Source organism: Solea senegalensis, linkage group LG9 (genome assembly GCF_019176455.1).
Source record: "Solea senegalensis isolate Sse05_10M linkage group LG9, IFAPA_SoseM_1, whole genome shotgun sequence".
Lineage (NCBI taxonomy): Eukaryota > Metazoa > Chordata > Actinopteri > Pleuronectiformes > Soleidae > Solea > Solea senegalensis.
The window spans coordinates 19,811,547-19,828,043 of NC_058029.1; the positions used below are offsets into that span (position 1 = coordinate 19,811,547).

A 16,497-nucleotide genomic window follows, 5' to 3' on the forward strand; every position below is an offset into this window, starting at 1 on the left:
AAGGTAATGTGTGGGCTTGTTTCTCTGTTTACATTCTTTATAGTCACGTCCCACAGAAAACAAATATGCAAACAAACACTAACAATGTTTTATTTTCCTTTTTAACCTACTCATGTATCTGCAGTGTTATATCCTACTGCCAAAAGAACAAGAATCAGCTGCAAGGTGTTGTTGACCTTGATTTGAAAATGAGTGGCCAAACACGAAGATCTCTTATGCGGCTTCAATCTGAACAGTTCCTCAGAAAGGCAGAAAGGCAAAGCCCCAGCCCCGACCCAAACCCTTGTCCAGGGCACGCACACAAAAAAGAATAAACTAAAAAGTTCATATGCAAAAATAAACAGCAGTTTAGTTTAGTAGGTTTGTGTTCCTATTCTCACAGTGTGTATAGATAAAAATGTCCTGTGCTTCCATTAAATCAAAACCAAGATATTGCCTTTTTTTCTTTTTTTGATCCTGGTGATTCTTCCGTACTTATCCAGTAGATTGTCTGATTGGGATGCACAAATATAATGACATTCACTGCACAAACTCAGAGCAGTCAAAGCTCTGCGCCCCCCCAAGTGATCTCTTGCACCCCACTAAGGGGGCTTGGACCCCAGGTTGGGAACCATGGTTGTAGATGATACTTATAGTACATTGTGTGACAGTAATACAGTAATATATTTCATGTGACACTACTACATGAACGATACCATAAATCGTAAAATGCCTAATCCGTTAATTGCTTTGTCTATAAATCTTTAGTTTTCAAGGCTCAACATTTAGGAGATTTTATTTGTCCTGGATAATGTGGCATGTAAACACCTCGTCCAGATTTCTGACAATTCTTCTGTTGGAAGAAGAGATGATAAAAGGGTTAGAGATGATAAAAAAAAAATATAAAAACATTTTTTTAAAAAGGCACGGCAGCACACACACAATCAGAAACCTGGATCATGCCACAGGAATATAAAGGATCAGCTTTATGATTGTACTGTAGGATTCAAACTTTGGTGCTCACTGTAGCATAAATAAATAATTATAAATTACTCTTTCATCAGTCCCGCAGGGGAGATTCCTTATCTGCATTTAACCCATCCTCTACGAGAAATCTACCCAGAATTAGGAGCAGTGGCCACTGAGCAAGGCCCGGGGAGCAATGAGGGTTGTGACCCTTTTTTTTTTTTGACCTGGTGGGAAACCGGCAACCCTCTAGTTACAAGCCAAGTTCCCTTTCCACTTGGCCATGGTTTTCCCAAATTTGAATACTTATAATGAATAATAAAAAGGTCTGTAATCTCTAGTTCTCCATATCACCCACACTGACTACACTCTCTGTGAGAGTTACATAAACTTACATCATTCTGTGTAAAGAGAATAATTTATTTTTATATATGTGTTTGTAGTCTGAGCCAAAGACTGAATATGTCTGCGTGTTTAAAATGTACAGCGTGTCTCTATTAAAGGGGCGAAGCAAACTGCTCACTGTGTTCACGCAATTCTTTTGACGTATTTCCTTTTGAACACAAGGGGGAGCCCTCCCTCCGTGACATGGTGTGGGCTGAATTCCACCCCACAGCATAAAATTCACAAGGAAACAAGCACGTGGATGTGGATGATAAATAACGGAATACATTTGATGAGAAAGTGTGGGTGACATGGTGAATAAATGTAATCATGATGGAGCAAATTAAAACAACACACAAGTCCATGAATATTTTTCCATCACTGCCAGATGAAGCCAGGATGATTGATGCATTTCCATTTTAAATCAATGATTTAATGATCTGAATTGTGTTTTCAGGGGGAAAAAAAAAATCAGTGAAAATCACTGCAGCCCGAAGCCTTTTGGTCTGGATTACACCACATCACATCACATCACATCATGGAGCCCAGGATCAAGTGGAAACAGTAAAATACAACTGCACACGTTACATCACGTACTGCACATGATGGAACATTCTAGAAGAGTTGTTTCCCTCACAGGAATAATACGCTACTCTTTTTATTACAAACATAAACGTCCTAAATTTGAATGTCCCTTTAATTATCAATTGGCTCTTGGGTGGTTACTGTTTCATGTGTAACCTTATTGTAAACATAATCTTCTTCCTCTGAATATATATAGCTTCAGTTGTGGTAAACATGTAACGTTAACATTCTCTCACTTTAGCGACACAAAAGTTGTCTCTGTGTGTCTCCATCTTCTCTCTCTCTGTCTCTCTCTCTGCTTCTGTGTGAAAATCTTCCAGCGCAGCGCAAACGTGAAGCTCTTCAGCCAAATTATGCAACAGCAGTAACTCTGGCCGGTTTGTCATTGGTCTGCCGGCGTTCAGCTCGGGGGCGTGGTTATGGTGTTTCCCACACGCCATAGGCTGTGCGTCCCCCTGGAGCCGTGTCTTTGGATTTCATTCACAAATCTCGCAGTGCAGCGTCTCCCCAGCATGTGGAGATTTATACCGATGTACACATGTCTGAGCAGGGAGGGACCGCTGCTGCTGCTGCTGCTGCTGCCGATGCTGCAGCTGCCGTGGAAACAATACATCATTGTTATTTAATGTCTCATTACATTGTGTAGTATTATCCGATGTATCATATTTAATATCGACAATGACAAACTGCAAAGGCTTCAATTTGGGAAATAACTGATGCAGCGTCCAGGTTTTATGCCTGGATGATCCTCTGCATACCTTCCATAGATGACCCTCTGCATACCTTAGTGTTAATGAGTGTGGGGTCTCTCTCTCACAGTCTAAAAATATATGCAGATCAGGTTAATTGAACATGGGCAACAGTAGCCCAGTGGTAGAGTGAGGTTGTGGGTTAGATTCCCGGCTCTGCTAGTCTACATGCTGGTGTGTCCTTGGACAAGACACTTAACCCCACTTTGCTCCTGACATATGAAAAGTATGAAAAGATGAGTGATAGAAAATGTGCTGCACATAGACGTGCTGTATGAAAGTGTGAGTGAAAAAACTGTAGTGTAAAGCAGTTGAGTGGTCAACAAGACTAAATCAATTAGCTGCAGGTGTGAATGGCTGTTTGTCTCTGTGTTGGTCATGTGATGGACTGGTGACCTGTCCAGAGTGTTCCCCACCTTTCACCATATGTCAGCTGGGATTTGCTCGAGCTCACCTGTGACCCTCATGTGGAGGATAAAGCAGGAGAGATTGCTTTATCTGTAAAGAAAAAGAAAGAAGAGATGGTTGTGTATAAATACTCCACTAGATCTAGTTTATGTAATACCCAGAACGGCTCGTCTGGCACAACGATAGTTAAACCACCTTTCTTCCTCGTTCTAAAGCTCGGTTTAAGCTTCCACAGATCTTGATTATGTCTGTATACGTTGAGCTGCAGCCATGTGACTGGATGATTAGATATTTGACTTAACAGGCAGTTAAACAGGTTTACCTAATCAAGCAGGCCATGGGTGTAGAGTCGGTTATATATTTTTAATAGTATCTCATGTAAGTGTAAAGTGATTATGGAACTGAAGCTTGACTTAAAAGACATATCTAATGAAATTGCAATATTAAAATTGCAGTAAGCTCTCGATCAGCACTAGTCAGTTACATCATGAGGTCTGCTAAAAATAAAAAAGACTGTTATGAAAGTGCAGTTTTTTGTGCTTTGCATTTGAAACCAAATGTAATACTTTAGTATTGTAGGCCCTTCTTTTCATGAGCTCAAGCATTGCTGCTTATAAGCACTGAAATGAATATGTCAATACCAGGGTGGCGTTGCAACAGGCAAAGCAGACGACTGACTGCCATGTTGGGGCCCCTGAAAACTGCTGAGTGAGTACCTGAAGCATAGGGCTACATCCTGACTACTTCAGTCTCGTTTCACATAAATTCTGCTCCAGATACAGCTGCGGTCCACATTACCCTTGTTTTTGAGGCCAAAAACTGTGAAGTTGCATTTGAGTCTAGCTGGACAGAAACAGAGACCTCTGTTTCTATGTTACCAGCAGTCACTTCCTGACTGGCTCAACACACGTAAAGTGCTGTTAACACTCAATGTTGTTTCATGATCTTATGATCAGTCCCATATGAGAAATTGCACTTATAGTTTCTCATAGAAGTCATTTCTGAAAATAAACAACTGCAGAAGAGAGAACCAACAAAAAAGCATGCACACACTGACTGGTCATGCATTATATGCTGTTTTAGATATTTTAGTTTGGATCCAACCCCATTAATTTATAAAGCAACCAGCATTTAAAAACCAACAGCATTGACCAAAGGTGCTTTAGGGTAGTATTAAAAAAAATTATTAAAACATAAAACACAGAAACAGACATCTCATGCAAAGAAAATGCAGTCTCACACTGTCTCAAATATGCAAAGGAGACTAGATGAGTCTCTAAAAGAGATTTAAAAGTTTGACAGGGAAGGAGCCTGACTAATGTGTAATGACAATCCATTCCACAACTTAGGGGCTGCAACTGCGAAACCCAATCCCCTCTGAGCTTCAGCTGTGATTTAGGCACAACTAAGAGCAGCTGATCAGCTGATCTGAGAGACCGCAGAGGCACATGTGGCTGCAGCAAGTCAGATGGGTAGGACACAGCATTTAGAGTCTAAATGTTCTTGAAAGTGCAGTACAAATGTCTACATTTCAGACATTTGTACACAAATAAAAGGATCTTAAAAACTATTCTGTAACGCACTGGGAGCTAATTGAGGGAGGCCCATAATTAGGGAGATGTGCTCACGCCTGTGAGTCCTTGTTAAAAGCTGAGCGGCAGCATTCTGGACAAGCTGAAGGCGGTAAAGGGAAGCCTTGCTAACCCTTGCATAAAGGTCATAACAATAGTCTAGACGAGTCGTAATGAAAGCATGAACAAGTTTTACAAAGTCTCCACTAGACAGAACAGACCTATTCCTAGCTGTTTGCAGATCATTTCGGATACACACCACAAACACTTGTCTCGATGCTGTATTTAAGTTAAAAAAGAAGAAGTATGTAGCCTGATTCACATTGAGTCACATTAAAATATTTAATTTGCATAATCTGCTTTGTTGACTCTCTGCTCGTTTTGCAAGTTGCAGCTAATCTCCCCTAAAAGCCTTGTGTCCGCCTGTGACTCTCCAACGGCTTCCTGATGTGTCGCAGACTCTGATCCCATTCACACCATGTTGATGATGTGATTCTCGGCTACGATGTCGAAAACCACCTCAGCCAATCAGATACCAAGAAAACATTAGCAATGGAGAGGGAGAGGGAAAAAGAGAAGGAAAACGTCTAAAAAAAACATGACAGAGATCACAGTTTACGCTGCTACTTTAAATGCTCTGCAGTCGACCTGTCTGGGTTTGCTGCTCAATCCCTGTGACTCTCTCGTCGTTTTTTGTGATGAGACATATCAGTTGGCATCATGTCGTGTGTGAGCCTTCTAGCCGATCCCTCATGTCGTGTAAACTCACAGCAACGACATAAAGCTTCTGCTCACATGACAGCATGTTGTGGAGTGTGGGACGGACATAAACCCTCTGACTCTGAAAGTCGTGTCGTGTTAACTTTGCTTGAAGCAGTTGTCAGAGCTGCACTGAAGTCTGGACTTTTTCCAGACATTGTTTCAAGGGTTAGGGTTAGGGTTAGGTGATTCCGAATCACACAATTATCTGCTGCTTTCCAAATATGTTAACAAATATGTGTATAAAACACATTCTGTCCAAACTATTAATGCATGAATAGCAATGTATGGGCTGTTCTATGGGGGTTCGGTTTAGCTTGATGTGGGCTCCTAAACACCTTTGAAACACCTTTAATGACTTAAATTCAGGAGGCTGAGGACAGACAGATAGACAGGCTGGCTGGTTGGCAGACAGGTGCATGTGCAAAGTGAACACAGCAGCGGTGTGTGATTGTTTCCCAGCTGTCCTGGTTTCCAGGTGAAACCTGATATTTTGCTCAGCCTCTGTAAAGAGAGTGGAGACAGTTTAGTCTCTCTTTAGGCCTCTCTCTTCCCTCTGGCAGATCAGTTTTCTGTTATGGTGTCTGGCTCTTGCCACAACTGCTCAAGCATATTTCACCTTACAGAAACTCAGTGCAGGAATGTGGTACAATTATGATGTTCATTGTGTCTGTATAAACTGCCAGCGAGCTTTCTCAGACTCACCCTCACATAAGGACACCCTGTCATATGAGGACACGAGCACCAGCAGTGTAGCTGCCACAATAATTTACTCTGGGTTGTAATTCCATGGTCAACAAAACTGATTATCTTCCAGAAATGTATAACTCAGTTTCTGATTTATAAAAAAAACCCAACAACAACAGAGAAAAGGTGTAAACGGTCACATTGGAGACTAATTTGACACCTTGAACTTTGATCCACTTCAACAACAACCACACCACCTACAGGCTTAAGCTTAACATGGTCATTCCTATTGAATTCTCAAGCTTGTCAATACTAGGGATAGTGATGAGAGGAGGGGAAAAACACACACTGAAACCAGGTGGGGGATGGGACTTCGGCGAATGGGAGATGGAGTTGATGGGGGGGGGGTGGTCGTCAGTGCTGGTGAACTCAGAGGAGGTTCACTGGGTTCATGTGCTACAAAGGAATGCTGTTAGGGTTGGAAAGCTTTTTTTTCTGTTGACCTGGTCCCTTTTAGGTATACACACAAGCAGGAGCATTGGTTTACCATTACCAAAGGTTAACCTTTATTCTGTTTGGACAATAAGATGGTATAGTTCGCTCACCTGATGTTGAGGTTACTGTGGTGTGTTGTTACAATGCTCTAAGATAAGTATTGTGTATGTGTATGTGTATGTGTTTTTTTTTTTTTTTACATTTTCTGCAATAAACATTGACCTTGTCAGGACCAGTATTCCCAGTATTTGGTTATTATGAGGCAGAATCTCGTTTGTGAGTTACAGGTGAAGGTAGGAGGTCAGATATGAATGATATAGTTTTGGTTAGGCTGTCCAAATGAATGGAAGTCAATGCAGTGTCCTACAAAGAATAGCCGTGCAAACCTGTTTGCGTGCACCCTGCGTGTTGAGAAGAAGGTTCAGTGAGTTCATGTGTATGTTGTATGTATAGAGGGGGATGGGCAGCCCCTTCCCCTGTGACTGCAGCATGCAAAGAGCTTTAGAGGCTTCCCCCACTCCTCATGCTTCAACTTGGTGTTTCACAGCCACAAATCCCAGTAAAGTAAACATAACAACTGACCTGCAATTAAAGTCTTTTGAGGAGAGAAAATACCAATATCTGATGATGAGTATGGGACAGATGATGATGATGATGATGATGGCGATGTGTGTTTGTGTGTGGTCTATATGTTGGTAAACTACACTGCATGTTTCAAACGGGGGTCATTGAGTTCACTCTGTAGTAACTTAAAGGCAGGGGGAGGGGGTTGCTTTCTACGTGGTCATAAATCAGGGATGTGGAAACTTACATGTCACATTATGGACAAGTCTCTATCTCCTTTGATAAATTGATATATATGTGTGCAACAACACAGCCACAGTGACCAACAAGTGTATGTGTTTGTACATTCAGTATATGTTTTTAATCTATATTTATTGAGAAAGTGTGTTAGTGTCCAAATTATTAAATGTAAACTGTATGTAAATATTCTTTTTATCTTTTTTCAGTTGTGCAACATGGAACAAACGTGGCTGTGTTTTTTCAAGAGAACTAGATCTTTGGAGATGCTTGTGACAAAGCTTGACAAACAGGTTTTTTTTCTAAACTCAGATTTTGTTACTTACAAGACAATTGAGGAAAATACAGAACATTCCAAAATGGCAATAAGACATTAAGAAGAGCAGTTATGATACCAAATAGATCCCAGGTGGAAATTGCTGTGATATTGCTGTGCCTGACAGCGTTATTAGAAATGTCACATCTTAGGGATATTTGCATCTCTGTCGATGACTAACATTCTTCAGAAGAGCTGAAGAAATGAGGAGGGGGGGGAGGTGAGGTCATGGAAATGTACTGGCACCTTTTTGTAATGACTTTGACTTTAAAATAAAAACAAAATAGTTAAGAAATAACATCATTTATCATCATTAATATCTCCTCCTCTGAAGCTTTCTCCTTTTGTGATATATGAGACAGGCTACATCACCAAGTAGGTATCTTCCTATAAATACCTGGGAGTAATAGTTGATCACCTGTTGTCCTGGGAAGATCACATTAAATTTGTTTGCAAACAATGATCCCAATCATGTTTTTAAATTCTGATTATGATCCATAGATCCAAGATATTACTGTTTAATAGAATCACACTGAAGCACGCAGTCCATATGAGAAACTTAAATCAAGGTCAAAAACATGTGACTGGGTTTTTGTGGCTTTGCTGTAGACCTAGTTGTTGTGTGTGGGTTTTTTTCTGTGTGATTTAAGTGTATTTAATGCTATCTTGTGTGACATTAATGGAGCTGCTATGGCAAAAGAGACACAAGAAACATTCTAGTCATTTGTTTAACAAAGTGTTTATTTTTTTAAATGAAAGTGCAACATTTAATTACATATCTTTTTTAGTAACAAAACACAACACATGGTAGCATGTAAGTTGAACACGGAAGTCTGTAAAGGTATTTTTAAATATATAGCGAATTTATGGCTCTATCAGTGGCAGTAAAGGTGTTTCATATTACTGCTCGTCAGATGTGAGTTTAATCAAAGCCAGTCTGAGTGAGTGTGATGGCAGCACACGCACACACGCACTCAGTTGCATAAGGTTCCATATATTATGTAGCGCGTTCACGGCGTGCGCGTGCTGTCAGTGTGAGTGGGCGGGGTCATTCATACATACTACTGAATGCAACGGATGCACAGAAATATCACCCAGCTCTCGTGCCGACGACGCTGCGCGTGTGTTTACTGCCGCTCGCGTCGCGATAGTAGCGCCGCCGCTCCACACACACAGATCTCGTGCATTAGTGGGCGGGACAGTGAGTGCCCGGACCGCCGGCCCGTGAGCACCGAGTAAAGCGATCACTGGCTGGACGTGTCAGCCAATAACGTGCGCCCCCCGACAGGCCGGGAGCCAATGGGATGTGCGCAAAACGTGGGCACGTGGATCCGTGCACATGTTGACGCTCGTAAAGTGTGGAGAGAAAGAGTGAGCGCAGTCACACCGATGAGCGGCAGAGTGAGGAGAGGACAGAGGGACACAGAGGGAGACAGGGAGGCAACACTGACCGGCGTACGTGCGGGACAGAGCCGTTAACGCCTGTTTCTGGCAGCTGCTGCTAAATATAACATTATTGACGGTGAGTAATAATATATAATATATAATATTTGTGTGTGTGTGTGTGTGTGTGTGTGTGGAATCCCGAAGTTCGCAGTTGACCATATAGGAATGTCCTGTCCACAGTCATCCCGTGATGTCCGTGCATTTTATTTAAAAATCCAAAAGCTACTTTTATTTATAAATGAACCAAATAGGCTGCATTAATGTAGTAATAACACAAAATAAGTGTGACTGTCGGGACTTTGATATTGGCAGAAGAAAACAACAATGAATCATATTCCAGCTTGTGTTTAACACATTGTTAAATCCACGTTGAGTCGTGATATGTGGAGTGTTCTCAGCTCGCCTCTGTGTGCACAGAACATTTTGTTGGTGTGAGCGTCGTAATGCGCAGAGCAGACACAGACAGGCAGCCAACACCTGAGACGCAGCCTCATGGTCCACGCCGACCTGTGCACACTGTGTCCACATGCACCAGCACACCTCCATCCTCCATCCCAGCAGTCACCGCAGGCCACGGAAACAACCCAGAAAGGGCGTTGGGGTTTAAAAATAAGCTTAATGATTACATGTAATTATTGTCTTCTTCCACTCAATTGTCTGACGCAAACGCACGTAACATTTTGTTTAAAGAGGAAACAGTCAGTGTGAAGGGAAGTCAGCCATCAGTCACAGATAAAGTGCATTGGTGGAGCAGTTTGTTGGTGGAATAACAACAATGTTCTTTTTCTGCATGTGTGGGTGCACTGTAAGAAAACACACTCCTCTTTATCTCTTTATTCTATATTTATTGAGAAAATGTGTGGCAATATGTGGCAGTGACCTCCTCTAATGTGTTGGTGGGATCAGAGAGCAGCAGGCACCTAGAGATTACAGAGAGCGACATAAAGAAAGAAAGAGATACAGGGGTGAAAGGAGGGCACATGGATACAGAGATACAGAATGTAGAATTTGAGTTAAGAGAGGAAAACAAGGAGAAGGATGATGATTAGGAGGAAGGAGAGAGGAGGAGGGCTGGTCTGTGGACGAGGAAAGCAAGAGGAGCAGCATGCAGGCTGGTGTGTGTGTGTGTGTGTGTTAAAAAAAGAGAACAGGATGAGCTGAAGGGAGTGTGGAGCGAGAAGAGATGATGAGAGGCATACAGAAACACAGCCGGAGAGGAAAGAGAGAGGTTTGTGTGTGTGAATCCAAAGGGGGGATGGAGAGTGAGCCTGAGACAGAGGAGGGGCTACACAGAGAGAGAGAGAGAGACTATTCTGATTCCACTACTCTACAATCTCCCATCCCCCTCACATTTTACTCTCCCCTCCAATCTCCTCAATGGGAGCCAGACATGCACTACCATTGTGTGAGTACTGCTGAGCTCCAGTCCCACTCTGCACCAGGGCATTTGTATACCCACCATTTTGAGTGTTTGGGGTTATTATTTTTGGAAGTGAGATGTGTGTCACATGTTTTTGCTAAATAGGAAGCGGTGGTTTTGTGTCACTTATCTGTCTCCACATCACCATGCTTGTTTTTGAGTTTTCAGTCAAGCAGTTTCTGTTGGTTTCCTCCATAATAACCTCTGCTTCCTCGTGCCACCCCAACAGCAATGCAGTCCCAGGGCAGCACTTCCTCTCAGCCCTCCTTCGATTCCCTGAGCTCCGGCGACAGCCTCCTGCTCAGTGACTCGGAGCAGGTGGAGGAAGACACCGACGTCTTCCTGACGGACAGCTCGTCCGCCTCGGGTGGGGCCGCTGCCAACAGAGACGGGGGATCTGAAAGTCCCGGGTCCCAGTGGACGTGTGACGGCTTCACAGATAAAGAGGAAGAGGAGGAGTCATACAGGCTGGAGAGTGCCGGCAAAGCGGCCAACATCAGCTTGGACAAAACGGATCCCGCAGTCCAGATCCCGAAATCAGAGGGAGATGTGCTATTTGCTCAAAAGGTGAGGGACTGGTCTGAGAAGAAAGATGACAGAGCAGTGTGTGTGTGCAGAGTAATTCAGACAGAATGTCCTAAGCCAAACTCAAAGTAGTATTCTGTCTTTTCTCTGTCTTCCTGTGTCAGTGTGCTGAGCTACAGGGTTTTGTCAGGCCTCTGCTGGAGCTGCTGAATGGACTGAAGAAGGGTCGATTTGACCGAGGTAAGCATCTTCACCTACACGTCACTGCCCCCAGACAAGCATGTGTGCAGTCTGAGGCGTAGCTGCTGAACATGTGGTCTGCGTGGCCCCCATCCTCTGCAGCAGAGTGTTCTGTTCTGTGTATTGACGCAGCCTATTGATGTAGTCCAACGTGCAGTGTGTGTGTGTGTGTGTAGGAACAGGCTTGTGGCTGACTCATCAGCTCACGAGAGTGTACTGATGTCTCACAGTGAATGTGCTACGTGGGAAACGTCTGCACGTGCATGTGTAAATAAGCGGCTGACTGGAGGAACATGTTTTTGATTGACAGGTTTGAGCAGTTTCCAGCAGAGCGTTGCCATGGATCGAATCCAGAGGATTGTGGGGGTTTTACAGAGACCCAGCAATGGGTGAGATATCCTCCACATCATCCCACCATCCACTCTCAGTGCACCCACTCTCCTGCCTCTGTGTAATTAGCCACAGCATTTTAGTTTGGTTTTATATTATTATAGCCAGAAGGACCAGTGTGCTAGTCTTCTCTTTCAAGGCTCATCTCCTGTTTCATGTTTTATTGAGCAGTCTCTACGCAAGTTAGAGTTACAGCATTCACTGGTACGGCAAAGAAACACCACACTTTATCTTGATCTATATACAGAAGAAACATGAACATCCAGATGTTCTCACTGAGCAGCGCACAACTACATCCCAAACTGTTCTTTACGTTACATTCATACGTGGCCTTGTTTTTTCTAGGGAAAAGTACCTGAACACTCTGCTGCAGGTGGAGATGATGCTGAAGCTGTGGTTTCCTCAGATCACCACTCAGCCCGGCTCCGCAGCCTCCAGCGTTGCCGCGTCCCCCGCCCACTTCCCCCGAGACACGTCCAGCTCCACCCCGCCACACAAGCACCGGGACCAGCTACATATTCCTGTCAAGGTGAGGATACACAGCCGAGCATGGGGCGAGTTTATCCTGACGCAAGTAATTGCAATTTATTGTGATCATTTTAAATGTGTGAGTTTTATTACTTTCATTTATTTTCCTTCATTGTGCAAATTTTCTGAAAGCTCATATAGAGGAAATAGATGATCTAATGATACAGAAACATAACTTGTGTTTGCAAAATATTGTAAGGTTACTTAGTATAACAAACATCTTATGATAATAATATTTAATGCAATGTGTAGGATATTTGTGAATATAAAAAAATGATCGAGGTCCTGAAATAACTGGAAAGATGCCAGCTCCCCCTTGTGGCAGTTCAAAATAAATCACCAGCACTGTATGTTGTGAGCCAAACACCATTATCAAGGATTAACCTTAAACTAAATTGTGAGTGCTTATGTCATGATGCGCGACATAACCTCTTGCACACAGAATCACCCACTACCACAACTCCTAAATTAATGTACAATTGCGTCTTTTTGTCATTCTGCAGAAGCGTAGGCTCAGCTGGACAGGTACAGACACTCCCTCGCCCTCCCCGGGGGTTCCCAGGTGTCCTGGTATCAGAGCAGAAGTAAAGAGAGTGAAGAAAGATCCAGATGAGAAGGTTGATGCTCCTCCTCCTTCCCCTCCATCACTGGCATGTGATGCGGATCACAATCTTCCAGATGTTGCCGGTAACAGCCAGCAGACTGAGGACACAAAAGGAAAAGACAGTGACAGTGAAGAACCAGGCAAGCTAACAAACTACAGAGCAGGTCAAAGCTCTGAGCCCAGCCTGACGTGGGTTCACGTTGCGCCCATCCTGTCCCCACGAAAAGCCTGCCCTTCACTCGAGGGGTTGCCGGCGGCAGGTAACGCTGACAACCAGCCTGTCGCTCCCGTCCCCCCACCGAGCAGGAGGGGCAGCCCCGCTACGCAAGACAGCGCGGTCTCGTCAACAACACCCGCCAAGCATCCCACAAATCTGAAGAAATCCATCCGGTGCCAAAGCCAGCCTGTTGCTGGACAACAGAGTGAGAGCAAGACCGTCGTGGTCCGTGAGGGTCAAAGCCCGTCTCCTCCTGTCACGCCGAAGCCTTTGCCCAGGGTTTGCCCCGCCCCTTTAGAGACCTGATGCATCGAAGGAGCGAAGAGCCGGCAGCCTGGCTTTGATACACCACCGAGCTAAACGCTGCTGTGAGAGGAAGAAGGGAAGACACTGACATTGGAGAAACAAGCAGAGAAAACAAATGTAGATGCTTTAGATTACAAACAAGACGACATAATGGATTTCCATTCATCAAATCTAGTTGATAATCACTAATCTGTAAAAGTACAAACGTGGGCTCAAAGGTGGCAATGACCAATAAGAGAATTTCCATGAGCAAAAGCTAGTTCCTCTTCAGCATGAAAAGAATAATCAAGAAATGGCAGTGTGGAGGATCATCCTCAATCAGAAATAGAGCTGATGTCAAGGATCAGCATGATGAGTTAAATCAAGTTTAGGATTCAGTCCAGAGTGGATAACACAGGGTGAGCTGAATCCAGTCCAGTTTTACTGTAGCCTGAACTGAGGCGAAACGATGACATTGGAAAATCTTCTAACTTGTGATGTGAAATGCAATGAAAAGAATGCCGCATTTGTACTGGACATGTGGAGTCATAGGAGACAGTGGAAAAAAACGATGTCATCAACCCAAGAATGTAATCCAAGAACTGTCCCGGGCACTTGGCTGGCAGATCAGTGGCATGGCATCAAAAAGGAGTGACATCACGGCGACCAGAGGTCACATACTTTGTGTTGTCGTGCTGTGGGTCGGACGTTTCTGCCCACTCTCTGGCTGCAAACTGACCAATAATCAGGGTCAGGAAAATCCAAGAAAGCCTGAGGACCACTTAAGACACATGACTCTTTAATCCCACACTTAATTTATTCATGTGTTGATCTGACACTGTTTTTTATTTATTCTTTGTTTGTATTTATTTATTGGGCAGCTTCGTGTAGCCTCCTGTGCACTTGCACAGTCTGGGCTATGATTTTTTTTTTCTTTCTCAAGGTGACTGGTAAAGATGCTGTTGACAGTTTGTGGTGTTTATTGCCATCTGATGAAAAAGAACAACTGAAGGAAGTGAGATAATTACGTACTATTGGGACTACTGTGCCTTTTTTACCAAATAGGATGTGTTCAGACCGAAGCATCTGGTGCTTTGAGTGAACTCGTACTGTGTTTTGATTGTTTGCTTGTATTTCACACATACAATCATGAAGCCTATACGTAGTCATTTTCACACACACACACGGCATCACCCACTCCACAGTATCATCAACTATGTACTGATTAATAACCAGTGTCCAGCTCTGGCATGTACAGTAAATCTAAACTGCCTACATCACCAGCTTTCACACACATACAGCAGTGGCCACCGGTCATCGTGCTGTGGTGCACCTTCCTTTGGGGATTTTTCTTTTGCTTCAGATCAATAGAGGATCAGACTGACCGGCACTTAAAGTTGGTTCTCTTAAAAAACTTGAAAAACAGTATCTAATAAATGTAACCCTCTACTGCTGCTATTTGATAATACCACTTGTGATTTAGATGTTTGATTGGAGGCTCTCTCTCTCTCTCTTTCGGTGTGGAAATCTGCTCACAACAATCTTGTAGATGGATGAAAATGAATAGAAAATATTTAACTAAAGTATTTTTAAATTATATGAGTGGTTCATATGCTATTAACAAACCCACAGAAGGAGATGCGAGATATCGATGTGTCAGACCTCCTTCATAAAAAAGCACCACATGTGAACACACAGCAACTGGCAGCCTCCATGTTTCTGGAGTGTGTAAACCGTCCGCCACAGGTTCAGCAGTCAGTCAGTCAGTCTGTCTGCCTGTCTGTCTGTCCTGTCCGACTCCTTTGCTTCGTTCTGTCTTCAAAAGAAAACGACAGTACGTCGCATCAGACACTGACTCACTGATCTCAGACTGAGGGGGCGTCTTCCACCTAATTTTATACGTTTGTTGTACGACAGACAAACCAATTGCACTTATTTTTCATTGTTTATTGTATGTTTTCTTCTGCTGACTGGTCAGAAATAATACGTCATTGTTCGTTTTTCGCTGCCTTCTTCTTACACTACAAAAGCTGACTGTAGTTGCCCCCCTTGTCTCCCCTCCCCCACTCTGCTCTTACCCTCTTGTCCTTCATCTTCCTGAATCCCGTTAGTATGATTTCTTTCTAAAAAACTAAACTCCCGTTCCTCTCGCCCCCCACCCCCTCCATCTTAACTCTGTGTTATTCTTCTGACTACTTTTCAATAATGATACTAAAGGAAAAGGTCTTTTAATAAATAAATGAAATGTTTTTTGAAAGCTGAACGGCGTGCTAATTTTGTGAGTGAGACTTGTTTTGAAAAGCAGCTCCCACTAAACAGATGTGTGACTCAATGGGATGCAGATTTACAGACTGCATTTCAAGTGAGTGTGTGTGTGTGTGTGAGGAAGGAGAGGGTAGTGAGAAGGAGGGGTGACAAAGTGCGAGACTGCAGCTTAGTTAATCTGACGGACTGATCCTCTAACCAGCTGCTCCTACACAACCCAAACATTAATCTAGTTTTTATAAATATTTGCGTGGGTTGGGCCTTTATTTTCTGAGCTAATGTCTTTGACAGGGAGAAGAAAAAGGTGTGAGTGTGTCAGACACGACTTGCTCGGTCTTTGCATCTAGGTGTGGCGATAGCAGACATGGTAAATGTACCCCTGCTAAAGTTTATGATGCCATAGGCATGCCCCTGTCATCAACAAAGAACCATACATTACATTCAAAGAAACTATATTATATATACAACAGGATGGAAATAATTCCTGATGCTTGATGATGAACAGGAAATTGCCACACTTAAAAAATATAATTTACACAACACAAAATACTTTTTAAATGACATAAGTGAAACAGTGATTTGGACGCTGCATGAAGTCATGAAAAAAAAAATCCTCAAAACACCAAAATAGGAAGTTGACACAAAAAAGGGGGACATTATTATCTGTACTTAATTTTTCTTTCTCATATATTTAAAAAAAGCATAAATGTTCACCATTTTCTCTCCACGCCACAATCACCATCATCCATGAAAACTGCTGCGGGCACATGGGGCACACGAGAGTGGCATATTTGAGGAGGGTGTGGTTTGATTTCTCCCAGCTCAGATGGGATGAAATCAGCCATGCAGCACATACACACACACACACAGATATAAA

General features: G+C 43.2%; 1 protein-coding gene across 2 annotated transcripts; it reads left to right on the plus strand.

Annotated features, from left to right (window-relative positions):
• Positions 1–1,400: 1,400 nt before the first annotated feature.
• Positions 1,401–15,618, plus strand: LOC122775094 (circadian-associated transcriptional repressor-like). 2 transcript variants are annotated; one of them, XM_044034827.1, is made up of 6 exons: positions 1,401–1,893; positions 10,796–11,133; positions 11,256–11,331; positions 11,642–11,720; positions 12,067–12,250; positions 12,753–15,618. In XM_044034827.1, exons 2-6 carry the CDS (start codon positions 10,798–10,800, stop codon positions 13,374–13,376), a joined length of 1,299 nt encoding a protein of 432 aa, XP_043890762.1. In that variant the 5' UTR covers positions 1,401–1,893; positions 10,796–10,797; the 3' UTR covers positions 13,377–15,618. The 2 variants fall into 2 exon arrangements, with proteins under 2 accessions (XP_043890762.1, XP_043890761.1); XM_044034826.1 differs by lacking the exon at positions 1,401–1,893 and adding an exon at positions 8,888–9,222.
• The last annotated feature ends 879 nt before the right edge of the window (positions 15,619–16,497 follow it).

What these genes read in the sequence shown, in the direction of transcription:
- LOC122775094 (XM_044034827.1), top strand. Translation starts at nt 10,798, where the DNA reads ATGCAGTCCCAGGGCAGCACTTCCTCTCAGCCCTCCTTCGATTCCCTG. An exon ending in GAAGGGTCGATTTGACCGAG is followed by an intron (nt 11,332 to 11,641) that starts GTAAGCATCTTC and finishes TTTGATTGACAG; the next exon opens with GTTTGAGCAGTTTCCAGCAG. An exon ending in AGCTACATATTCCTGTCAAG is followed by an intron (nt 12,251 to 12,752) that starts GTGAGGATACAC and finishes GTCATTCTGCAG; the next exon opens with AAGCGTAGGCTCAGCTGGAC.